We start from the raw sequence: 26977 nt of genomic DNA, 5'->3' as shown, positions 1-26977 counted from the left end.
CCTAAAAAATTTGGAAATTCGCTAAATATTTAGTAAATAAAAGTAGCAAAAGCGGAAGTGAAAAAGGAAAAAAGTGAAAGCGCTACAACAAGTACAAGCAGAGTAGAGGCGAGCAGCAGGAAATGTGGTCAGTGAAAAATTTTTGCGCTAAATTGAAAAACAAATGCAGCTAATTAGCTCGGACAATCAGAGCGAAATTCGGTGCAAGCAATATTCGTAGCATTAACTACAACAACAACAACAACAACAACAACGGCAATAATAATTTTAACGGGCGCAACATAATTTACAGAAGACGTAGGAATTTGTTGTGGAAAATGAGTGGCTGTGGCGGTGGCGGTGGCGGTTGTGGTGGTGGTGGTGGTGTTGGTGTTGGCGGCAGCGCGCGTTTGGTAGCCACGCAATCACTGCAGAATGAGCACGCCGAAGCGCTACTGGTGCAGCTTAATGAGTTCCGCAAAAGTGAGCAGGTAAAGTATGCCAAGCCAAGCATATGTAGGTGAAGGTAGACATTTTGTGTAAGAAAATATTTAAAAAATCTTTGTTTCTGCAGTACACCGATGTTTGTTTAATTTGCGGCGATGTACGAATTATGGCCCATCGAAATATACTCGCCGCAGCGAGTCCCTATTTCCAGGCGATGTTTGGCGGTAAGCGCTCTTTCAGTGGTTACGGTGAAAAGTGTGTTGAGAGCTTAACTGAATCTTCTATTTTCGCAGGCAACTTCCCGGAAAGTTCACAGCGCGAGGTGCATATCCACGAAATGGATCCGCGTTGCTTGGAGCTAGCAGTGGATTTCATCTACACCGGCCACCTCGATAATTACGTTGATTGTGTGCAACAGCTGCTCGAGACTGCAGCCTTTCTTCAGCTGGAACATTTGCTCGACTTGTGCACGGGATATATGTGCGCGCAGCTGGACGCAGATAATTGTTTGGGGTTTAAGCATTTTGCAGGTGCGAAGTCAGCTATATATGTATATATTTTTTATAATACTTATGCCGAATTTCCACTAGGCATTGAGCTGACAAAAAATTTGTGTCATTCAAAAAATGCCATTTGTCATTACAATTTTTCACATTTAATGCCTAGTCGAAACCTGGCATTAGTCTAATGGTCACTTGGTTAAATTTGTTTCTTTCAGAAAAGCAAAATAATTTTACGTTGCTCGACTCGGCATGCCAATACATTATTACACATTTCAAGGAGGTGGTGCAGAGTGAAGAATTTTTGGAGATGACATACTTGGAGGTACGTATTTCGAACCAAAGTTGCATGTAAATTTACGTTCCTACGTCGTATCCTTGCTTCTCTGTAAAAGAAGTCTGTAAAAGAAAAACCAACTGTCTTCTCAGTTGCTCAGCATTTACGCTTTTAAACCCCTTGCCAAGTTATTCAATAAGCTGTGAATTATTTTAATGGTAAATAGATGAATATGATGCGACCAAGAGGTCTAAGAGGCCCTCAACTATTTACGGTAACTCATCCAACTCATGATACCAGGGTTCAGCGTTTGTGTGAATTCAAAACTTGGTCAGAGTTGGCCTAGATATCTCACCCGTCTTTATTTCCCACCGACTCGATCTCACGATGAAGGTGTCCTGGAGTCTACTCGAACGAATCACAGAAGCGACACCAAGCTTATGCAGGTAACTTCTTAGCCCCCCCGTGACCCGTCAGAATACCTGTCAATATCCTCAGCTTCTCCCTGGGGAGGTTTATAATTTCCCCCGTAGTCTGTAAGGTAGTAAGAGTTTAGTCCAGCGAAGACCCAGAGTTTACGTCAGTACTGTTCGCTGAGTTTGATCCTCTCCTTTCTAAGTTCTTCCTTGATGATGCCAGCTGCGATCGCAAAGAAGGATCAGACCCTATGGCAGACAAGGTGGCCGCCGTTCTAGCTAGCCGTTCTGCTTCCTCGTTACCCTTAACCCTAATGTGTCCTGATACCCAAATTAGTAGGTTGTTGCTGTGGTCCGTCAGTGAGACGTACACTTTTGGGTAACCAAAGTAGAGCTCAGCATCAACGTAGATAAGACAGACACAGTACCCTTTAACAGGAAATATAAGATTCAAAACTGGTCTAGACATAAGCTCGGTGGAGCGATCCTCTGAAAGACGCAAGGAGGAGGTGGAGGAGACGGCTGTACATGGGGCTTATCTCTTATTGGCACTTCGCAATTCGTCAATATTTTTTTGAATTGCTCTAATTCCGAAATTTTTGTTCAGAATTTTCTAACCATTTTAGTTTTTTTTTCCCCCAGCTCAGCAACATTTTGGCCAACGATGCGCTCTATGTACACTCTGACGACGCTGTGCTGTGCGGTCTGTCCCGATGGGCTGAACATCGACCCACCGAGCGCACTGCCAATTTAGCATCGCTATTACGTTACATACACCCCGCCTGCGTGACGGCTGAGGTAGCACGCTCACTACCCATTCTCAAACAGAGCGCTGAGAGTCAAAATTGGTTACGCGATATGTTGCATAGCGCCGATAATATGGAATGGCAAATATTTGTGCTGGACAAAATGGGACGCACCCCGGATCTGCAGCGCTTCGACTTTACATTCGATGAGGCCACGCAGCTGCAACCGTTGCCTCGCCCAGCATTCGCCGTGAGCTTGACGGCTCACAAGAACATCTTGTATGCGCAGGGTGGCAGTGTTGGACGCAGCACACGCGAGTGCTTCTACTATAATATCTATCGTGATCAATGGCATGAGCTGCATCCGTTGTTGATGGAACGTTCGCATCACCGGTCGGTTGTGTTGAATGGGTGTTTGTATGCGCTCGGTGGGAATACACTGCAGGGTGCGACCTGCTCGGTGGAGTGTTTGAATTTGGTTACGAATAAGGCGACGTTCCGTGAAAATATGCTGGCGAAACGCAATGCAATGGGCGCAGTGGTTTGTGGTGAGTTTCATCCGTATAAACATACTTTGTCCATACGAGTAGTTTATGCCAATATTGTTTCTAAAACAATAGCCCTCTTCTCCATTTTTACAGACAACACTCTCTATGTAATGGGCGGCGAGACAGATCATCGTTCACTTTACTCGGTGGAGCGCTACGACCCACGCGTCGGGCAGTGGCATGAAATGCCCGCCATGCGCGAGGTGAACAGCTATTGCTCCAGCGCGGCCATCGGTTCGCACATCTATTGCTGTGAGGGTCTCGGCAGTTGTATGGAACGTTTCGATTTGCGCGCCAATCGTTGGGATGTCATCAATTTCTGGGAGGAGCGCGAGTTCTATGAAATTTTCGCCGTTGACAATAGGCTCTATAGTGTTTCGGGTGAAGCCATCTCCCGCTACGATGAGACCGAAAACAAATGGCTGTGCGAGTTTAAGTTCACGGAATCACGCGAATGGGACACTGCTATTGGCTTGCAGATGGTGAACTATTTGAGAATATAAAAAGTGGAGGGAAATGTGAGAAGAAATGTTAAAAGAAGAGTGAGAAAAATGTTTGATTGTTGGTTGGTGAAGAAAATGCAAAGCATCGCTTTTTTTGTTGGCCGCAAAGGCGTTCGGAAGTATTTAAATTTTTTTGTTGTGTTGTGCATACAAAATTATTGCACTTTAATAAGTAGTCTTCATAGTTATTTAATAGGAATAATTATATAGATATAGACACGTACTTGCAAATGTGTGTAAACACACGAATCGAAAAAATGGCATTGCCACCATGGCGTATGAGTGATTTAAACCGCATTCGTATTATGTATATGTATGAAAAAATTATGTAGTTTAACGATTAATATAAAATTATTGTTGATACACACGCTGTAAATTGTATTGCAAAGTGACTTTGAGGTTTTAAATTTGATTAAAATAAATTTTAAAGTTAATTACTTCCAATTACATAAATTGTGCCAATTTTTATTTTTATTTTACTCGATGGCGGGATGTGCAAGGGGTACTTTTTATTCTCGTACTTGTGATTTAACCACGACTTCTGAATTCGGATTGTAGGTTAATCAAACTGGCCTTATGCGATACATAGAGCATTTTGTCTCTACTGTGTTACTAGAAGTGGTTCGAAGGTTAAGTAGATTTATACTTATAGTCCGAGTGTTGACATCATTTGGGTTGCGCTTCTGGCGAATCCAAGGAGAATTTCTTCAATTTATAGGAAGGCCTAGAAAATGGACCAACGGCCGTAATTTCATGTAATAAATAATATATATAATTCTCATATAATAAATATTAAGTTAAGTTGCGGAAATTAAGTGTAGACTAACTGAGCTTTAAGCGTGTACCGTATAGCAATTAAAAGTGTATTTGTACATATGTATTTATGTATATATGCGCCTTATACAAATGTTATTTATTTATTACCTGAAATCTGCAAGGAAAGTCAGTTGTATGAAACAATCCATTACAAAATATGCGCAAATATATGTTTATAAGCGGTTTACTTACAGCTGGCGCCTAAATGCGGGCAACATTTGATATCTACACAGCGGTCGCTAGCAACATGTTTCTGGGAACATGTTGGCGGTGCTAATTTTTTGGATGTACATATTTTGTTTAATGGGATGTACTGCTTAATATGTAGTAGTACCCAGGTATGCACATTCATCCAAAGAACGCATTTTGGCGCCATTTTGATGAAATGGGTTTTTATGTATGTTAACCCTAGATTGCTTCAAGTATGTAACTACTGATGGATTCGCTAGTGGTGTCAACATGTGCTTTCGTGGTACTTTTTTACATTGTATTTTCAAGAACAGGAAATGTTCGAAATTTTATTTGCTATCTTAAAGCAGTTGGCTTCCATTATACATAGAAATGTTTTAGTTTCGAAGCACTTTTGTGTAGAGGTGAGTGCCTCGTAATCGCTGCCGCTACCCTACACATTTCTGTGCTCCATATATTAAGCAGATCCGAGGTCTTCGTGTGATTTTATAAAGTCAAACACAAAATTCGAACAGTCTCAGTATGATGTGTGAAAAGTCAATATTCCTAGGGAAAAATTTAAGAAAGACAGAAGTAAAAAAAAAAACTGAATACGAATCCATGGAAACATTTTAGTAGCCATCCTTCCGTCCTCGATACAAAAAAAAAAAAAAAAAACATTTAATTAAAAGAAAAATTTTGCTAGCACAATGTATGTACTACTTATGCATGCACTGAACGTTTTGTAGAAATTTCTTTGAGGGAAGACGTTGTAACCGGTAAATTAATGGACACAGTCTTGATTGGGTTTGCTTGAAAGAACTTCATAATCCACAAAAAAATAAAAAATTACATCAAAATGCAATGCAGATATGGCCTTGAATTTTAATTTCTTAAATTGTGTAATAAATTTATGCGCTTGCCGAAGCGATGTATTCCGCACCAATACAATACTACATACATACATAGTTATATAAATTATTAGGAAGACACCGCAGCGTATACTTAACCTTTGCGTTCCGTGAATGAAATAAAACAAATTACAATTTCATTTAAATTTAATTCGCCTAAGCATCGATTGTGTGTGTGTGTGTATACATATATATTTTAAATACATAGCTTTATTATAATAATGATTTTCGTAATAAAATTTCATCGATTCATTAATATATGTATAATTCGTTTACAAACTAAGCATAGCATATATAGCAATGATTATATTTTTTACAGAAAAATTATTAAAACAAATATAAGACAGAATAAAAGTGAGAATAAGATGAAAGAAATCATACACTAATATATACATATATGTATGTATGTATGTATGTATGCATAAAATTAGTGCCAAGTAGTACAAAAAGTGGTTTAAGTTTTAAAAATTAAAAAAAGTTATTTTTTTTTTTTTTTTTTTCTTAAAGTGTAAACAGCTATAATTTTAAATTGAAATTGAGGGTTGAAATCGCGGAATTGATTCTTACTTACAGATTGCTATTAAAAAGGTTAAAAGCATTAATTTATTAAGAAATGTAATATTTTACACGGATACATATACATAAATAAATAAATTCTAATTTTTAATTTTGTAAGTGTGTGCACATATGCAATTATGTACGTGCAGTTGCATGCTTAGGTATTTATGTGTGGAAGGGTTTGTTTATACATTTAGGTACATTTAACTCCATTAAAGATTTTTAATTTTTTCAAATGCCTAACAGTGATTATTTTGTTGCGGTCTTTTTTTTCGTAATTTGAGTGTATGTTTTATTAAAAAATTTACTTAAATATTTTTGAATTCATTGCACAAAAAAAAATTTCGTATTAAAAAGCTCAGAAAAAACTTGTTCTTAAAATTTTTGTTCTTAGATTTTTTGTTTAACATGTATACTTATTGATTGACCCGATGTTAAAAAGTTAAAAAAAAGTCAGCAATTAAGTTGCAGAAAATTGTACCAATTTTTTAGGTGAAGCGCAAGCTTCTTAAATTTCTACAAATTAATAAAGTCACAAACTTAAGCTCATCACTGTTGTGATTTCTACTGCGCCTCAAAGTTTGCCACTGCAACAGATATGTGCTACAATACTAATTTTTAAGTTTTTTTGTATTTTTCCAGCACTTAAAATCGAATTTTTGTGCCACATTTTGCGGCAGACTAGAAATCAGAACAGTAATGAGCTGAGTTTTGTGATTATGCTAGAATAGAGGTGTTAGAGGCGCTTTCAATTTTAGATGTTTTGATTGTTTTTGTATAAATTTTTGAAGAAAAACAACAAAAAACAACAAAAAAAACGAACAAATTAAATTTTTTTTTTACTTTTTGTTCAGTTTGCTAAAAAATTGCAGTTAATGCCAATGATGCCAAAAACTTAAAAAGCCTAAAAAAACTTTTTTCCTAATCTTTTTCAGGTTGCTTTCAAATTTATGTCAGCGACTTATTCACATGAAATTGGTGTTAGAGCTAGCTACAAGCCAATTTTATTTTGCCTTTCCACTCAAAGCTGCCAATTTTTTTTTTGTTCAATATATTATTTTAAAAACAGGCAAAAAATTCACACCTTGCCAAGCATGTATGTATAAGAAAAATATATGTTGATATTATTTTTTTTTAATTTTTATTAGTTGCACATAGAAATTATAAATAAATATGTATATTCAGCGAAAAAAAACTATATACACAAAAGTCATATAACCTAATTTTATAGAAGAGCAAATAAAATATGTAGATATGTATAATATGTGTATGTGGGTTATCATGTATGTATGTATATATTTGCATGTTTAATTATAATCATGTAATTGTGTTTAAATACAAAGTGTTAAATAAGATGCTTAAATATAAAGATATAATATTACAATTAATTTTTTGTTTTCTTGTACGCTTAAGCATTAAAAATTCATTGTTACTCAGTGTAGTATATTACAATTAAAAAAGAAAAAAATCGAGACCTAAAATATTTATTAAAATTTCTTAAAGATTTTTTAAATTATTTTTTTTTTTTTTTTTAGTTTCAGATTTTCATTGTCAATTGACTCGCTTAGTTCAGTGTGTTTGATCTACGCTTTTTTCGATGAAGCAAAAAGTAGTATTTTCCAACTTGCATTCAACATTTAACAACAATCAAAATTTGCAAATTCAACATTCATTTGGAGCATAAAAAGTTGCCATGCAGATTATGAGATGTGTAGAGATACATATTTTTTTTTTTTGATTTTCGCACGATTTTTGCATGTATATATATGTATGTATGTTTGGGGACACATGCTGCGCATGTTTGTATGTATTTATGTAATTGCATTCATCTCCACTTTGCTAAACTTTAAACCGTTTACATCTTCTACATACATATTTTTCAACTAGCATTTTTCTAACATTCAATATTTTTATATACTTTTTTAATATACATACATGCATATGTATGTAACAATTTTAATTCGACTTTGAAATTCACACAAGTAAATTCTTCAAAAGTGAAAAAATTCGATTAACATTAAATGTTTAACAATTCGGTCAGTTTACTAATTAGCTGCGCAAACGTAAATAGATGCACAGTTTTATTTTGCGTTTAAAACACAAATAATTGCAGACGATTTCAATATTTTGATTTCTCATTTTTTTTTCTAAGTATCATAAGCATTTAGCGCATTTGTTAAACTTTTACCTAAATATTGTATATTTTTTCTGTAAAATTCGTTTAATGTAAAATTTGAAACATTTTGTTTTTACTTTTAAAAAAATAGTAAAGATAAGCATGAAAATGATTAACATCCATTAATATTTTTTTTTTTTCAATATTCAGCTTGAAATCAATCATAAACATTTAACAGCATTTCAGGCGCCTAATGCAACGTTTAACTCTGACTGAAGAAACAAATTTGCCATTTTTTCCTTCCTTTTTTTTTAGTGATGTAGTCTATTTACCACCATCCACTTTCCCCAGTCTTCAATTTCATTACGCTTTTAACCATTTTGCAGCTGTTTATTTTATATCTATGTATGTATGTCGCATCCTTCAGCCATTTCCATTCGTCAATAGTCGCAGAGTGCGGTTCCTTTTTTTTTTTGCTTGCCTCCCTCAAACACAGCTGAATTTGATGCCATCATCGCTGGAATAACAATTTTGGCAGTGTAATTTGTGATTGCGCACGCGCACATCCGTTCCATTCAAGCCATCGCCGAGCTGTACGTGACACACGCAACACTTGAAGCAATTGATGTGATAGAAGAGTAGCAGCGATTCGATGATCATGGCGGCGCCGCGTCCTGGACGAAGCCGTGAAACAAGGAATGTTAATCATATTGATTTACTTAGCAAGAAAAGAGAGTTTTTAAATGTGGTTCACTTTGGTTGACTGTGAGTTTTATTTTGTATAAATGGATATAAGATGATTGGCACGCATTAACGTTGTTAATTTCAATATCAGAAAAAGTTTTATTATTCCCAAAGTGACAGAACAAACTGGTAACGCTTGAAAAAACTGATGTCTACATAAATCAGGCCAAAAAGTTCTGAGTTAGTGCATTCTGGATATGCATCTGCACCTAGGAAGCGCTGAGACTGATAGATTTGAAATTATTTCAAGAATGAGTGTAGCACATACATATGTACTTCATCACCACGATTCTTATCTTATTTGTATGTGTATGTGAATCAAAAGAATAAAATCGCGATTGGGTCTGCTTTATGGATATGTCGATTCATTAGACAAGATATTTTAGTCCACCAATAGCCCAATGAGACAATAGATTCAGGATTAGATTGTGAAGAAATGAGCCTTGAAAATAAATGTGAAATAATTAGTAAAAATTCCCACGAGAGAAAGTCGGAGCTCCCTTCACTACTTGTGGACTTCTCTTGGAAATGAAAGATGAGCCTCGGGTAAACTCAGCGAACGATGGAGGAAAACCAGAGCTGAGATGTACCGGTGCAAAGTCTTCCTGGCCGCGGGTAGGCCGGAGGCGGTCTAGCGATCTACTTAGGCTTGTGAAGCGGACTCTCTCAATTCGGGTAGGTGTACAGAGAGGCCAATGTACTAACGATAGGTGGGGAATCATCCGAAAACTTTCCCTTAGTTGGCCCAGCTTTTTGGTACACTGCGGCTTAGACGAAATTTCGTTCTGAGAACGCAGCGATTCTTGCTTTAATCCAGCTGTTACTGTTCGCAGCGCTATCACAAAGGACCAATGCGCACGGTCTAAATGAATGCCTTAACCTTACCTAACCTAAAATGTGAAGAAGTATAGTGGGCCAACTTTCGTCGGAACTATTCGACGGGTACTGGAACCATCTATACAGACCCTTTGTGCTTACTATGCCAGCGAGACCTAACTAATGCGGTGGCTGTATTTACTCGCGACATTATAAAAGAGCTAGGAGCAAGTGTTTCTCTGACAGTCAGAAGATGCTTCTGTCTATCTGAATTTGATGGCTTTGACAGCAGGAAATGTTTGCGTTAAATATTTGAAAGCTTCCATGTTTTGAAGCGTGGAAACTAATACCAGCTTTAGGACGAGCACGTGGGCTTTTTCTAATCGAAGGATTGCCTGATCAAGCATGCAATTTATTTATCTTTGGCAACCGGTCCATAACGCCTCTAAGTCATCAGACTCGGCGATTTTTTTCTCTGCAATAAACTAGTTTGCTATAAGTCAGGTCCAAAAGAGAGAAGGTTTCTTTTTTCGTCTTTTCAGAACTAAAAATTGTCTATTTCATACCAGATTCGACACTTTCAATGCAATAGGCTCCAAATGCCATTGTTTTGGAAATGCGCATTTTTTTTTTTTTTTTGTTAAACTTAGATCTGTAGAACGCCCTAAGAGGCGATATCTGTTATTTTAAATGATTTGCAAAAAGAAATTCAAATTTATCAATTAGAACCTTTGCATTGATGACACGATATGAAAGTAACATCTTCACATAAACCAACAAGAACACTAAAAACATACTTTGCTATTTTACAATACGTTTTTACACCCAAACTATATATTTGAGTGCTTTATGTACATGACGACAAGTTGTTTCCGTGCAGCCGTGGGCGTCTGCGCACAGCGGAAAGGCATGTAAAGAAGAAATATGTGCATTAAAAATCGAAAATGAAAAATTCAATGGTCAAACGAGATATACACTTAGGTAGCAATAATTCAATAGACTACACAATGAAGGCAGGAGGACGAAAGTATTTATGTACAACAGTCAGCAAATAGTTACGGTTGAACGAGTGGAATACTTATTGATCGAGATGTGAGTGGTTCGTTACACCGAGGAGCGATAATGCTTTCAAATTCATTAATAGCTTATGAATGACCCATTGAATGCTTTATGCTCGTCAATAGTGGTGAAGGTGTGATGCCCTGTGAACGATTCATGTCAACTACATGTACATATGTATGTACATATGTAAATTATTTTTAATTCAACTCAAATTGATTACTTTCGTTTAAGGAACATTAAATTTAAACACTCACAACCAACGTAGTAGCAAATTTTACCTAATTCGTCACCACAATGTGAACACTTTTTCTTGCCGCTGACGCTCAACACTTTATCCTGTTGCTGTGGTTGCTGCTGCTGTTGTTGCTGCTGTTGTTGTGGTGGTTGCTGATGAGCCGGCGAAGCATTCACATTCGTTTGTGGTGGCATTGCAGCAATTGTCGAGCCTACGCCACCGCTACCGCCAGCGCTGAGATGGCGTTTATGCGTTGGCGTTTGCGGCTGCGACAGCTGGTGTTGGTGTTGGTAGTATGTGGAGGCGGCGTGCAGCGGACTTTTATCCAAGGCAGTAGCGCTCTGCGTATTATAGTTGTCAAATCTATAGAATGCAATAAAACGGAATTAATTTCACGCAATCCTTCAGCTTATTCAAACAACTGACCTCTTTCGCTCACCAATACCCTTGCTTTGCACGCGTTCCGTCAGCGTTTGTATGATGGAGTCGGGTAGAGGTTTGCCATTGCTGCTCGTCGCGCTCTTCATGCCACCTGCCGCAGCTACAGCGCTGCCGTTCTGCTGATGCACCGGCGTTGTGCCTGTCGAGCTACCGCGCCGCTGCTCTGCTATACGCCGCTGTTCGGCCTCCTGTACCAGCCAATGGTTGTTGTAGGCATGGTATGCCTCCGGCAAGGATTTGCGTTTCTGTTGGTAAGCGGAAAGCCAAGCAGGATCGTTGGCTAAATTCGAATCGAAAGACTTGCGCTGCTGTACTTGCACCCAGCCGTCGGTGTACTTGGGTTTTGGTGTGGCACTGAGCGCAAGTAGCGTGTTGCGCGACATATTGCCAGGCAAGGCTGGATGATGGCCGTTAGCGACGGGTGGTGGTAGCGGTGCAGCGCTCACTGCGCTGACGCTGCCGCTGCTGATGCTTAAATTCTGCGTCGATTGGTGGTGATATTGCTGATTGGAGTAAATGGTGTGACCGCGCGGCGCTGCAGTGGGTGCGGCTATTTTCACCAGCGAACCACCGTAGCCTTGTGCGTTGAGCGAATGTCGTTGCGCAGCCAGTTCATCAGCTGTGTTGGCTGAGTTGGCCACGTGCATGGCGCGCATCGGTTTGGTTGGTGGTGTGGGCGGCAGCATGTGCCGCTTGGAGAACTCTTGCAGATCAGACATCGATTTGCGGTAGTCAATGTCCACCTGGTAGTACTGCTGCTGCAAATTCGGCACATTTGCGTAAATCTGCTGTGCCGGCTGCGCGGCTACCAGTGGCGCGCCGAATAGTTGTTTTGGTGGCTGTTGCACGCCATGATGCGCAGCAAGCGCATATTGTGGCACGGCTGTTTGATAGGCTAAATTTGTTGCAGCATTCGGCAGTGGTAGACCGGCGCCGCCACTAGCCACTGACATACCTACACCGTTTAGGTCCTGCAATGAGCGACGATTGGCGGACATGAGCATCTTGGCGCCATGTTGTAGCTCACGTCGTGCCATGTTCTCGCGCAGCATTAAATTCTCCCGCTGGCGCTTCAGTTCCTCCTGTTCGAGCTGCAGCAGCTCGCGCTCGACACGCAACACCTCCTCCTGTTCGCGTATTTTCTCCTCGATGGAGAGCATTTTGGCATTGGCGGTGGCGGTGGCCTCGGTGAGTGATTTGGTGGCCGCTGCGGCGACGGTGGCGGACTCGGTCCACGATTCGGCGCAGTTGCCCTTGACTGTTTGCAGCAGTGGCGTTTGCACGGCGCTCAGCAGCGCTTCATTCTGATAGACGAGCTCATTCGACTTGAGGCTGTGTGGCGGCGAGTCGATTTGCCGATCGTTCTCCTCCGACGAGTTTGTGTAGTGTTCGCTGCTCTGACGTGAATGATTCTCGGAGACGCCAGAGTCGCGGCTCTCGCCTAAAATTAAAGAAATTGAAAAAAAAAAATAAATAAATGAAAATATTAAAATCAATATTATTAAAAATTACAGCACCCACCTGTATCTGAGCTATCGCACAGTCCCGCCTTCAGGTACAATTGCTTCTCCAATCGTCGCTCTTCCTGCAACAGCTGCGCCATATCGGGCGGCGGTGCCACCGTCAACTCCAAATAACTCTCCTCATCGTCCAAATTCGTCGTGTCGATGCCCAGAAAACTCGAGCGCTTATTACGCAGCTCCTTCTTGATGCGCTTGGTCGAGTTCATGCGCTTGATGGGCGGCGAAGGATGATCGGCCGCCAGGCCATTTACGTGTGGCAAGCGCGATGAAATCGTCTCGTAAGTATTGTCCGACGACCAAGTGTCTGTGTTATTGTCAATGCTGTCGACATCATCGAAAGGCGGCGGCGATTCGATGGGCGGCGGTGGTGGCTTCTCCTTCGGCGGCTCCAATTTGAAGTTGCCGTTGAGTGCGGCGCCAGTGCCGCCTGCCAGTGTGGAGTTCTCCAAGCCGGTGTAGAACACCTCGATGTTCTCGTAAAGTGGCACGGGACGCAGGTGCTTGGGTGCATCGTAGTAGGGTTCGCTGGACTGGGGCACCTGGTAGTAGGGCTCGTGATCTGCCAAATCGGTTGGGTTGGGGGCGAGCGCGTGCTCAGGCGTTGTCGAGTTGGGTTTTGTGGAGGAAATTAAGGAAGTGTGGGATGGTAAATTCTGCTCCGTTTGCAGCGTTGCAGTGGATGGCGTTGTTGTTGTTTTTGTAATTGCAGCATTGTTGTCACTAGCATGCGCTTTTTCATTGGCTATGAGCGCTGCAGTAGCTGCAGCTGTAGCTGCTGTGCATGCGCCTGCAGTTGTTGTTATTGTTGTTGCTGTTGCTGTTGCTGCTGTTGGCATGCCCATGGCTGTTGTTATTGTTGTAGCATTAGCGAAAGCATTGGTTAATTCAATAAAATTTGTATCGACATTACGCCGCTTGTTGTTGTTGCTATTGCTGTTATTATTGTTGTTGCTAATGTTAGTCAAATTACTTAGCAAATTATTATGATTACTATTACTGACATTATTAGCATTCGAATTATCAATACTAATATTATTATTGTTGTTGTTGCTGTTCATATTATTGTTCAATTGATTAATTTGATTAACCGCTAGATTATTCACATCTCGTACGTTGCAGACTTGGTTGTTGTTGTCATTCAATGCGCTCGCCGAAATGATTCGTATTGCCTCAGCATCTACTTGGCGCGTAGATGCTGCCGAGATATTCTCGTAAATGGGTTCCTGCGAAATGAGCGCCTCGCGGGCCATTTCCGCCGCTTTAGCGTCATTACGTTCATAATCATTGTCGGGAACGTAATTTGATGTACTGTTGTTGCTGATGTAGTTGTGTGTAGTTGCAACGATTTGTTGCTTGGTCTTCAGCTCTTTCTCTTCGTCGGTTTTATTTGTCGCCTCCTTTGGTGCCAAGTTTGTGGTGATGGTTGTCATGTCTGTTGTTGTTGTTGTGGTCGATATTGCTGTGCTTTGATGGTTGCTGGTAGCGGTGTTCAATGTTTTGGTTGTTGCTTTTATTGTGGTGGTATCAATCATGGTGAATTTGGTCTCTTTGTCAATTGCTTCCAGCGCCAGTTCAAGAGCTTCGTTGATCTGTAGCGGCAACGGGTTTTTTGGTTTTTGGTTTTTTTGGAATCATATAACGGTGTCATGTTTTTTTATTTTACAGTTTATTATTTGTTTTTTTTTTTGAATTAGTTGCCAACATTATTATAAATTTCGTTTTTAATTAGAATTTTTTCAAATTCCAGCGCATTTCATTTGAATGAGTCAAATTAGCCAGTCAACAAGCACATGAATATATGAAAAAGACGAAATAATGAAATTATAAGAAATTAGTTAGTAGTCAAATACAGAATTCGCCATTGAATTTATTGAACAACTTATAAATAATGAAATACAAATGAAATTAATTATAAATGGCAGGCAGATATATGTATGTACATGCTGTTGTTAATGTTTACATATACATGCATTAGGGTGGTCCTTAAAGATGTAAACATCATGTGGTAGACCTCTATTTGGTTCTACGTACAAAACAAAGGCAACTACGAAAATGACAAAATTAAAAAAAAAATTGTGTGACGCTACCAGGCTTTGAATTTTTTTTTATTTGCAGGAATTCGACAAAATATTTACTTTTACTAGCTATAGCACAGAGAGTTTATGAATTTATATAGAAAGTTTCAACGATATTTCAAATTTTTCAGATTTCAAATTTGTGAAAATTTCGTGGAATTTTCGCGATTTAAAAAATTTGTAATTTTTTCAGATGCTGGTAGCGGCAACCTCTAACAATTTTTTTTTTTAATTTTGAAATTTTCATGAAGGTTTTTTTTGAGCGTACAACAAACACACAAACGGCGCCACATACAAAATTAAGCTGTTGACATTTTTAAGCACCATCCTAATGTACATATTTAATAGCTAAACATTTAATATAAAAATTTAAATAAATTTATACCACTACATGCAAAATGTTGAAAATATCTATGAATACAAATGGGCAGCGTTGAATAAGCGGCGTTAGCAAATGTTATAAATTCGTTAAGCTCCATCAACAGAAAGAAAACAGGAAATAAAAAAAAAAATATGGGTCTTTAGTATCGATCACCCAAATAAAATGCAATTAAAATCAACATTTAAATATGTATATAGGTATGTATATATTGTATATGCATGCATACGTAGGTGGACACATGTGTACACACATTTCACAAAATCAATATGGAAGTTTACGGTTGTAATCAATTGGAAGGTGGACAGACAAATGTGAAATTAGCTGTGCATATAAAGAACAAGGCCCCAGAAACAGAATGGATACAAATACTATGTATGTATGTAAGTTCATGCATATAAAGTACACCCATACATATGTACATATATGCTTACATATGTACATGCGTAAAATAAATAAACGAGGTAAAGAAGTAAAAACAAAACAAGTGCCAATGCGAAATGATAACTCAGCTGATGAGGGCATGCACAGTGGTGTAGATAAATTAAGATACATATATGCCGACCTCCTCATGTTATCAATCAAATAAAAAAGTCGTCTGCATATAATGATCCCTGGTGTTGCAAATTTCTGGTTCAGAGTTAGAAAGCATTGCTTGCGGGTTAATTAGTTAAAAAAATAAAAAAAGAAGTAAAAAACCATACAATTTTCGATCCGAGGATCTTTGGCGGAGTTAACTAAATTACTTTTAAAATTTCGAACTGCAGCAGAGCAAATCTCTATTTCCTATATTCATCAGTTTTCTCTATGGAAAAAAATGTATCGGGAATTATATGTGTTCGTAATTGTACTAAGAGCGAATCAAATAAGAACTTGAGTATTTCCCCACAGGGAATGCGTTAAGAAAAAATGCGTTATAATCTAACTTAACAAATCAGCACTAATTTAGTTATTTTCAATGTACTGCTGAGTACACCATTCGGCTTTAACTAATATGCAATTTCGCAAAATTTTTTTATGAAAAAAACCTTTTTTTTTATTTTTCTTAATAAGTAGACTTGAAAAGCTTTATGCTTTTTTCTTTTTATTAATAACATCAATTCACATTTTGATAGCACATAAAATGCATATTGATGTCGAGGGCATAAATATATTCAATAATCTCGAAATGCAAATCTTTCAAAAAATGAGCTACTGAAATTAAAACCTACCTAAGAATAACTAACTAAATTAACATCGATTATGTTGATTTTATATTTACATGCACTTGTGGTCAGCTGATTAAGTTAAGTGACATTTTGACCACTTTTGACGATCTTTCTTTTGTTTATTCAATGTTTATAATTTTTTATAAAAGTCTAACACATTACATAACCAGCACCACATAATGCCACCTTTCAAACTTCGTTCAAAAATTTAAAAAATTCAACAAAAAAAGACGCATAAAAAAAATTCTGCGAAGAAAGGCGCCTAAATTTAGTCGACGACGAAAAAAGACGCGAAAACCTATTTTCGCGGTCAACTATGTTTGCGGGTAAATAGTTTTTGGAGTATAATGCAGAAGTAACAGTCCTTGGCTCGGTATAAATCTATGTCTACACGTCTTTCTTCGCCGAAGTTTTTTTTACGCGCCTTTTTTCGACAATGCGTCCTTTTTCGTCGTCAAAACAATGGCGCGTCTTTGTTCGTGTCTAGCGACGTTTTTCCAGAACTTTAAGAAAAATTCTAGGTCTGCAGTTTTAGAGCCCATTAATTTTTAGTAGGTTAAAGTGCCGCTAAAAAATCTCATTGATTTTTAATAATTTTTTTGCTAACGGTACTAGGCATTTTTTCATACAAAAGTAACTGCCGAGTTTACTTTATATGGAAGGAAATGCACAACACTGTCAGCAAAAAAAAAAATAATATTAAAAATCAACGCGATTTCGTAGCTTCTTGAAATTTGCACTTTTTGTTGTTGAACTGTCGTTTAATTGGAAATTCTTAAACATAAATAAACAAACATAAGTGGCAAGCAATATCATTTTAAATTTGGTTGCAAATGATATGTCCAATGTTGTATGTGAAAAACAAACAAATCAATGCAAATTCTAAAGGACAGGATAAAATTTAAAGCTTTTAACCAAATCAAATTACGATTTGCGTCAGACTAAATCTGAGTATATTCATTTAAGTACATCTGTATGTGTATGTATTAGGGTGCTTCTTAAAACGACAACATCGAAGTTTTAAAAATTTTTGAAATAATTTTTTATGGGTCGCTACCAGAACCATTGAATTACCATTGAAAAAATGCTTTTTGAGCTCAGGAAGTTTTCGACATAAATATATAAGTTGTGTTTTCTTGGGTTATCCAGCTCAGTAGCACGATCATTTCTCACGGAAACGATCTGGATCATTCTTATTGCGGCAACACTAACTGTACTACTACTATGACAAGGAAGACGAAATTATAAAATTAGTAAGTACCTGGTAGCGAGCCCTAAAAATTATTTGAAAATTTTCGTGGATAACTTTAATTTGTACGTAGAACGAAAAGAAGGGGTATCCCATACAAAACAAATTTTAATTTGGTTATTTTAAGAAGCACCCTATAATGTACACATATGTACATATATGTATACGTAAATGCGCACCTATCCGGATTTGCATGCTTAAATTAATATGTACGTGAATACATTGTTGCAATTGTTTAGAGGATTTAATTGGCGAGTGGCTTCTTTTGAAATCCCTTCTAATACTGGCACTCACTATGCCTGAAATTAACGCATACTTAAGTATGTATGTATATACATATGTATGTATACAATAACCTGCACATGCATGTTGTTGGTGCATATTACACTCCTATGCTGATAAGATCTATCCATATCCATTACCTGATTACATTGATATATTGTTGTTATACCCGGCGGCCGTTGTAGCCGAGTGGTTAGAGGTACTACCACTTCGTAGGACCAAAATAATTAAAAAAAAAACTTTTAAAAAGGTTTTTCTATTAAAATTTCAAAATTTTAATGGTAGATGTAAAAATACGAATAATTGGTTTATTTTACTTTTCTACCAACTTTACTAAAATATATATTTTTTCACTATGGCCAATTCATTGGCATTTGTGATCTATTGGGTAAAGCTACGAAATAAATGAGTACATCATTAATATAAGTATGTATGTACAAACAAAAAAAATATCGGTGCTCAAAAGCAACAAAGTCGATAGGCTGTCATCACTGCTTTACGCCATGTCTCCACCTTCTACAGAGTTAAAACGGAAATTTTACAGATGTTAAGACACATTTAGTTGATGGTGGAGATGTGGGGTTACACACATTCAGCGATTTTTTTTTTATTGCGGCTCCGAGTGACTGATTAAGTCACATTGAGTGATGACATGTTGATAGTATTTACGACTTATTATTAATGTCATAAAATATAATAAGAAATGCTTATCAGCCGGTGCAAGACAGTTGAAATTTTGAAACAAAAGTAGAAGAGTTTTCTGCCCGTTGCTTAAATCATAATTTCCATTTTATTTTCAATTACACCAACTTACTTTTTTTTTTAAATTTATGTATATTTTTTCTATAAATAATCAACCTTATCGTAATTTTTCGCATCGGTAAGTTAAGTCGTATTCGTCAGTTATGTAAGTAGAAATTTTCACATCCCAAATCTTTGCAACTAAATATGTATGTATTTGCCGGATAACCGCAGAAGATTTTTTCGAGCTTTTTGGTGAGAATAAGAAATTAAATACAGACTTTGTGCTTTCGGCTCACAACTAAACGAGAAACCGAAAATTTTTTTGTAGTAACAAGCTATAAATTAATATGAAAATGATTCTCTATAATATTAGCTGGGTGCGCTATGAAAATTTAGTGAATCTTTGAATGCAAATAGCAATTTTTTAGGAAATAATGTCAGATTTCCACTAGGAACTAATTTACATACATAATTTTGAGTGACACAGTCGGGCATTAAAAATGCTTTTTTTTTTTCTTGAAATTTTGTTAATTTTAATGCCTTGTCATTAAGTCTGTTTACACATGCCATTTTTAAGTGCTAATTTTTTTTTAAATTTTCGTATTTTGAATGCCTGGCGGGAATGCGCGATAAAAAGTATATTGCCGTAAGGAACGTAATGAAGTATGGAAAAAAGATGGAATAACAACAAATACGTTTTTATGACAATTATATGATTAAACTTTATTGCCAAAGATAATTCCTAGCGATAATTTTCGTCACCGTCGAATGTATGTATGCAGATGAGAAGTATCACAAAAATTTCATCAGCTTACCATTGGTTTGCGATCCATTCCATCTAAAGAATATATGCGCTGCAAGCGTTTGCACAAAATAGTTTTTTGTACCGTGGTTAACGCTTGGAAACCTAAGAATTCACACTATTTTCAATAAAAGAGTCGTTTAAGTATTGCAGAATTTTCGCTTGATTTCTTTTCAAATACTTCTATGCCTAAGTAGATTTATGCAATACTCTTACATCAAATATATATATATGTATATAAGTAGTTCACAAGCCAAGGCAACTTTCACTACCCGGTAATTGGATATTTTTTGTATAAGAATTTGTCGAACTTTTTCAAAATAATCAACACCTAAAAGATTGCTGCGGCGCGCTAAAGCAACTTGGGCTTGCACTACAGCAACCAACAGCAGTTCGAAGGCGACTGATTTGGGCGAGTGAGCGCCTGAATGAATGGAACTAAACTATTTCAGTAGGGCATTAAATGGGCATTTAGATAAAGCAAATTGCTGTTGACATGCTGATGAGCAAATATGTAGAACCAACAATGAGTAATGAAATTAACAGTTGTGCAAAATCGACAACAACACGTGAAAAACTGCGAACGCGCGTTGAGTGCAAATACGCCTCTGGGGTTACTGAAAGGTTAGTTTTTTGTAGATGTTTTGCGCTATTTTCGTGTATGCGCCTACAAATATGCTATTAGCAATGTTAAGCGGCATGGCAAAACAACAACGTACGGCAATGATGGCGATGTTGATGATGGCGATGACGGGCTGTGTGCGCCTGTTATTATGCAATGAATTGGAAAGCAAACAGATTTTTCGCCATTTCTGCGTTAGTTTTTGCAATTGCGATTTTAGTTATTCAATTTACGCTTAGCGGCTCGTTGTAGGAGGCGCATTTAGTCGTTGGCGTATGTCTGGGGGTGGCATTAAACGGTCGTCGAGGTTCACTAAACGCAGCCACTAAGCGGGTTTCTCGCATTACCAACATGACATTTGACGTTTAGAAAATAAAATGGGTAAAGGAAATTGCAAAAAAAAAATGATGCAGTTATATATATACGCTTTACAATGCAAGAAGACAAAAAAAAAAACAAGAATAATGTGAAGAACGAAGGTAAATTGTGTGTGTGTGTGTGTGACAGCTAAACATTTCAAAGACATGCAATAAGGCGCAAACAAAAAGAGCTTGAGAGGGCGATAAATTACAAGACACGTACAAAGAGCATACAAAGAAAAGATGAAGATGTTTTAGTAAAACAAAGACAAAAAAAATATAAAAACATGAATAAAACTAAAGACAAAAACAAGCAGCATGAAGACAAATAGCAATGAGCACACACAAATAAACCCAACTGGGGGTTAAAACAAAAAAAAACACAACACGAAACACATAAATAAAAATAAACTAGGTATTTTCCTATAAATGCATACAAAGATATTCTTTCAATAAAAGTTCTTACCTTTGGCATTGCACAAAAGCTTTTGCTGACATAAATTTTGCAAATTTAACTACTTTATCGAAAAAGTAGTGAAGGCGAGCAAACGAAAATGATTCAATTTAAATTTGTTTTTGAGTCAAAGTTATTCCAAATATTGCAAATTTTCATTAGTTAATTTTTTTTTTTTTAATTATTAATTATACAACGATTTTCATTTCATTTGTTAGCAGCGTGGCGCAGTGACGAGCATAGAGCGTAAAGAAATAGTGCAAGAGCGATAGTAGAACGCGAGTAGAGTTTAGATTTATTATTATTTTTTGAATAATTTATATTAATTTTTTCATTATACATATTTATAAGCGTAGCAATATGATATAGATTTTCGATATTTGCGTAGCATACATTTTGGCGTACGAACGAACGAACGAACGAACGAACATACACACACACAGAGCGTACGAGCACATTATGCGCAGGCATGTAAAGAGAAATACAAGAAATACAGATACATATATATGCATGTTTTGTTGTTTTTTTTTCTAAATTTATACACTAAAGAGATTTATATGTGGTATGTATGTTTATGCCTTTGAATGCAAATGTGTATACATATATTACTACTAAAATTTGTTAATGAAGTGCAAATCAATTAACTTATACGGCATTTATTTGATTAGATAATTTCGATTGTTATCTAAGGCAGTGCTTAATGTTTAGATATTCCATTATAAATATGGTATATCAGGTGCTAGGTATACGTACATACATACATATTTACATATGTATGTACATACATATGCCTGCACATTTATTAGACTGCACACAAAAGAAAACTAAAACTTATAATTACCTAATAAAATGGCGCCTCTCCCAGGCTTGAAAGATTTCTACGCGAGGATTTTGGTTTCATTCTAATTTTCGACTTAGTCACGCTATAAAAAAAAACAATCAAAATCCCATTTTCTTCGCAAGTTTTTAATTTATGATCCGGTTTTTGAAGATGTGATATTTCATTGAAAAGTAGTTTTTAGAGCTTTAGGCTAAAAAATGGCTAATTACAAATTTTTAAAATTTCTAATAACTTAATTTTATTAAGTCGCGTTGAGATTAAATCGACTCTAAAGCTAGTAGGAGCTTTATTTTAGAGGTAATCCATTGAGAATTATATCAAAAAGCTGTAACTAACCTTAGTGTCGACTTTATTTGCACTATGCATAAGCCACAATAAGTTAACGGGTATAAGAAAGTAATTTACACCAATATGATCTTCAAGAGATATAGAGTAACTTGATAAGGGATGACGTAAATTCATTTCAAAATAAATCATCTTTTCACCGTGTCGGAAAAATCAACCAACAGCAATAAATACATAGTATTCAAAAATATTTTCTTAATAAAATCGGGATACAAAAAGTGAAAAATGAAAACGCGGGTTTGGCTATTTTTCGCGCAAAAATAGAGCAATAATATTTTTGATGCCAATGTGTTAGCTCTCAAACCAAGGAGGCTAAAACAATTTTTTTACGCGACCCAGCCTAATGTATCTACATACATATGTACAGTGGATCACAGCTTAAACCGTTTACCCAAAAAAAGTTTATGTTTTATGTTATATATTTTTTTTTATAAAAATATGGTTCATAGTACAACAAAGATCATAAAAATCAAAATCCCAATCATTTTACAACTTTCAAATTTTTGATCCGATTTTTTAGAAATTATCGGGGTATGCAGTTTTGTAGCCCATTCAATTTTAGTCTAATAGCAAAAATTACCGTTGATTTTTGAGATTTTTTTTTGTCGAGGGTGTCGCGCATTTTCTTTCGTATAACGCATATACAAAATCAATTTTTATATGGAAGAAAATGCGCAACACCCTCGAAAAAAAATCTTAAAAATCACCGATAATTTTTTGCTACTTGAAACTGGCACTTTATTAGACTAAAATTGAATGCACTACAAAACTGCATACCCGAAATATTTCTAAAAACTCTGATCAAAAAGCTGAAAATTTTCATGAAAATGAATGAAATGAATGCTTTTCCGTATTTTCCTAGCTTTTGTACAAAGTTTGGAATTTTATTTTTATTGATGTTTGTTGTACTATAAACCATGCTTAAAAAAAATACATACAAATAATATAAATTATTTGGCATGAAAAACTTTGAGAATATTAACAAAGTGCAAATGTTTTTTGGGTGTACGATTTAAGCTGTGAGCCACTGTATGTACTGAAAATGTAAATGGGCGACTTTTATCAGATTTGTTATACATTTCTGATATCAATCGAATTGCATTGGAAACCATAAATTGGTCGTGACGGATTTCATTCCGCTTTTGAGAAGGTGATAATGTCCATTGACTTTATTTCGCACCAGTATGCGAAATAGTGTCCATTGACCTTATTTCCGTTGAGTTTGTTACTTGTAACCGGCGAAAACACTCAGGGGCATTCTTTCATTTAATCAAGCCTCGACGAAAAATGGCTACTTAAAAAAAAACTAGTCAGTATAAACGATCGAATTCTTCCATTTCAACCAAGACAAGTTTAACACCGTTAAGTCTCCAATAAGACATGGTTGGTTTGATGCTTATCAAGTGGGCACTTAATAGTCAATTGGCGCCATTTCGGTGCAATCCTTGTCAACAATGATATTTTATTATAGCGTAGCCTACTGTCAACTCACGCAATGCGAAAGCATTTTTATCACTCATTGTGCCACTACATAGATCTTCTAGCTTTTTTATTATGTACTTCCCTAAATGAGCTATTCTTTAGAGAAGCCCGGCCTTGACATTCGTTCATTAAGTTTCCGCGACAGATTTTGTGGGAGGGAAATACTATTCTAGAATCAGATTTGAATTTTTACATACGAAAACGGTACTTGTGCCATCCCCTGACAATATTTGACCATTAATTTCGGTTATCTACAAATAAAAATGTAGACTTATTTCCCTTAATTAATGAACTGACAGATTTTGGCCAGATTTGATGTGTCCACCGTACAACTCGGAGCTTGCCGTTGCCGAAAACTTTGTGCTCCGGTGTTATGTGGCAATTTTTATATAGGAAACGCAACTATAAATCGGAAGTTGGATTTGATTAGATTAAGACTAGAGGAGGGGAGCAGGTAACCTAGTTACCGCGACCGAAACGATCTTTTTTGATCCACGTATTGCTAAGACACCACACGAAGTCCTTTGGAGCTGAATTCCATTAGGTCGTGCGCCTCTAGTAAAAGTGATCCTAGGAAGCGCAGTGAGGTGCTAGTGAGGACTTTTTCTCTTCATGATAACACAACTAACACTGATCAGAGTTAACAACTGCTTTGGTTGACAGCTACTTCCTTAACATAAAGTGGCCAGTTAGAAAACCTGTAACAATTCTTACTTCATGCCTACAGAGGTAAAGGAGCGCTTCGATTCTCCTTGTGGATATATCCAAAATGGTTCCAGTAATGTTGCGCTGCGTTCTAGTTTCGCCTAATGGAGCTCCATCGCAAACCAATAAGGTTTACTGGGTTTATGAATCCCTGTACAGCCACTTTTCTGGCGAGAATATCTGCCACTTCATTGCCCGTGACTTCACTGTGTCCCAGTAAAGCTGAAGGCAATCCCATACTAGCTATCAGGTGACCTCGTCCGCTTTAAGAGCGAGGAGCGCCTTTTTTAAGATCACCTAACGTGTTTAATACCAGGACAGACTAGTATTATATATATGTATATGTTTATTATCCGGAAAGGACTTTTATTTCGGAATAATATTCGCAACAACCCTTGTATAGACAGACAAAACTAGCCGCTGAATGGCAAAAATATGACATCGAGGTTGTGCCATTATCCGGGAGAGGCGATAGAGGATACTTAATATCAATATATTATTCACATTCTATTTTAAAGTTAGAGTTTTTAATAAAGGCGGATTAGTTTCTACTCGAAAGCAATTTTCCCCAAAAAAAAACAACTTGGTAAAAAGAGTGAGAATACACTTTTAAGTAATTAAATTTTTTTTGTCACTGAGAAAACACAGAGAGGTAGACAAAAACCTTGCACCGTGCCGGACTGTACGGTAGAGCCGGATTTCCTATAGGAAAACTTTGCGAACCGTGCAATCCGTATACCGTACAAGGACTCGCAAGACTTAGTGGTTACTCCGAGTGTATGTATATCAATATTTCGAGAATGCGAGAGCACAGTCCTGCTAATAACTGCTTAAAAATACAAAAAAAAAAAAACGATTTGAAAACCCGTTCAGCAAAAGGGCTTTCTACATTTCATTACCAGTATAAAAACAGCGCTCATAGGAGAAAACTTAAAGCTTAAGCTTAAAATAACCGACACCACAACCAGAAGCTTTCTGAAAATGCGAAATTGAGACAAATTTATTCGAACGAGAATGAAAATGAATCAAATGGAAATGTAATTGAGTGGATGGATATGTACGTGAGAACATTTACATATGTACATATCTATGTTTGTTTGTATGAAATGTAAGAATGGGGTAAGAATGACAAAAAGTGTTGAAATCGAAAAAATAAAGAAAAACGTTTTCAGTTTTTTAGAAAAATTAATTACAAAGAAAAACGTTTATTTTGTAGCATTTTTGTTTCTTGGTACATTTACATACATTTGTTGTGATTTAACAAAAATTTTTGATGCGTCAAATTAAACGCAAATTGAATGATAGCTAATTCAAATAAAATTAAATAAAAAATGCTTTATTGAAAACAGTAGCGAGTATTTAAAAATTTACCACCTATTTGCGATTTAAATAAAAGTATTTTGATATATTTTTTTTTTAAGCTGACAGCGATACATTGCTTGCGCATTTGAAAGCCCCGCTACAGAATATATTCGAGCTTGCAGAAAAGCTTTACAATTTTATTGCAATGCATTGAGTAGCGTATAATAGAAGTAGAAAAAATAGTTCAAGAAACATATACCTAAAGAAAATAATATACAAAAGAATAGCTGTGAATATAACCTAGCGAACATACGAGCGTGTGGTCGCGCGTTTGAGTGCGAGAGTGAGTAGACGACTGAGCTTGTGGCTTTCGAGGGGATTAGTGATTTTCTCTTCTTGCTTTCGTGCTCAATTGGTTGATTAATGAGCATTTTTAAAGTAGAAAGAGACGTTGAGGCAAAGTGCCAGTAAGAATGGCTTTGGAAAAGCTTTTTCAAAAAGCTCCAGTAGAATATTACAACTGGGGGATTTGAGAACTGCAACACTTGCTGGTCATTTCATTTAAGTCCTCAAGTGATAGAGACTATTAACTAGTGTAAGAAAAACGAATCAAATATTTTTTGTTTTTTTTATAAGTAAATAATAACACGATAATCTAATATTTATAAATTCGATTTGTTCTTCTTCTTTAAACCGCAGATGCGGCAATGCGTTGACGAAAGCAGTTAAATCTATTAAAGAGAGGTTTAAGGCTGGTTCGTACGTAGCAAGCATTTTAAAAGAGTGACTTAAGGTAGGTTCACACGCACAACAGAAAGGCGGTAAATCACTTAAAGAAACTATAAGAACGTAAGCTGCCTTTTTAGAAAAATTGGTATGATATCAAAGTCTTCAACAGGCCAAGTAGTTTTAACCGGTTCTTATTTAAGTAGATATATGTAGATAGCACCGCCCACTCTTAAATAGTGACGTAAAGACCCTTCACACATATGCCTTTCAAAAAATAGCATCTTCCAAGACCTATTTGCCTGTGCCACCACCACTCACGCTTGAGCCACTCTCCAGCGTCAATCTATTGAGTTCATCGTCTAGCATTTCATTGATCTCTTGCACCAAATCCTGCTCGCTGGTACCCTCCTCAACGATCTCGTTTGTGGTAAAGGTCTTTGTTATCTCGATATTCACAGGCGCTGGCGTCTTTGGCAGCGGCGGTGGTGGCACATCATCTGAAGGTATATAGAACTTTGAGTTATCCACAGTGAATATTTCATCCAATTTCACAACATCCTTCTCGACAGCCGGCGGAACAACAGACGGTGCCA

At 36.8% G+C, this 26977-nt stretch overlaps 2 protein-coding genes across 5 annotated transcripts in view; one reads left to right on the top strand and one right to left on the bottom strand.

Moving 5' to 3' along the window:
- On the top strand, nt 1-3724 carry LOC118737414 (kelch-like protein diablo). The gene is made up of 6 exons (XM_036467892.1): nt 1-470; nt 554-650; nt 720-956; nt 1145-1251; nt 2262-2913; nt 3007-3724. The coding sequence occupies exons 1-6, from the start codon at nt 318-320 to the stop codon at nt 3414-3416; spliced, it is 1656 nt and encodes a 551-aa protein (XP_036323785.1). The 5' UTR covers nt 1-317; the 3' UTR covers nt 3417-3724.
- Nucleotides 3725-8007: 4283 nt separating this feature from the next.
- The window catches only part of LOC118737392, a 207215-nt gene continuing 188245 nt past the window's right edge, over nt 8008-26977 (bottom strand). For all 4 annotated transcript variants that reach the window (XM_036467855.1, XM_036467864.1, XM_036467872.1 and 1 more), the window contains 4 exons: nt 12805-14395; nt 11269-12724; nt 10886-11205; nt 8008-8659 (listed from right to left, as the gene is read on the bottom strand). In XM_036467855.1, coding sequence (XP_036323748.1) covers nt 8472-8659; nt 10886-11205; nt 11269-12724; nt 12805-14395 — 3555 coding nt within the window. In that variant the 3' untranslated portion in view covers nt 8008-8471. The remainder of the gene's footprint in view (nt 8660-10885; nt 11206-11268; nt 12725-12804; nt 14396-26977) is intronic.

This window comes from Rhagoletis pomonella, unplaced genomic scaffold (assembly GCF_013731165.1).
Source record: "Rhagoletis pomonella isolate Grant_MI unplaced genomic scaffold, Rhpom_1.0 Rhpom_scaffold_00001, whole genome shotgun sequence".
NCBI lineage: Eukaryota > Metazoa > Arthropoda > Insecta > Diptera > Tephritidae > Rhagoletis > Rhagoletis pomonella.
Note: the sequence above shows the minus strand (reverse complement) of the source record. Positions and strands in the feature narration are given on the sequence as shown.

What these genes read in the sequence shown, in the direction of transcription:
- LOC118737414 (XM_036467892.1), top strand. Translation starts at nt 318, where the DNA reads ATGAGTGGCTGTGGCGGTGGCGGTGGCGGTTGTGGTGGTGGTGGTGGT. An exon ending in TTTCCAGGCGATGTTTGGCG is followed by an intron (nt 651 to 719) that starts GTAAGCGCTCTT and finishes CTATTTTCGCAG; the next exon opens with GCAACTTCCCGGAAAGTTCA. An exon ending in GGGGTTTAAGCATTTTGCAG is followed by an intron (nt 957 to 1,144) that starts GTGCGAAGTCAG and finishes TGTTTCTTTCAG; the next exon opens with AAAAGCAAAATAATTTTACG.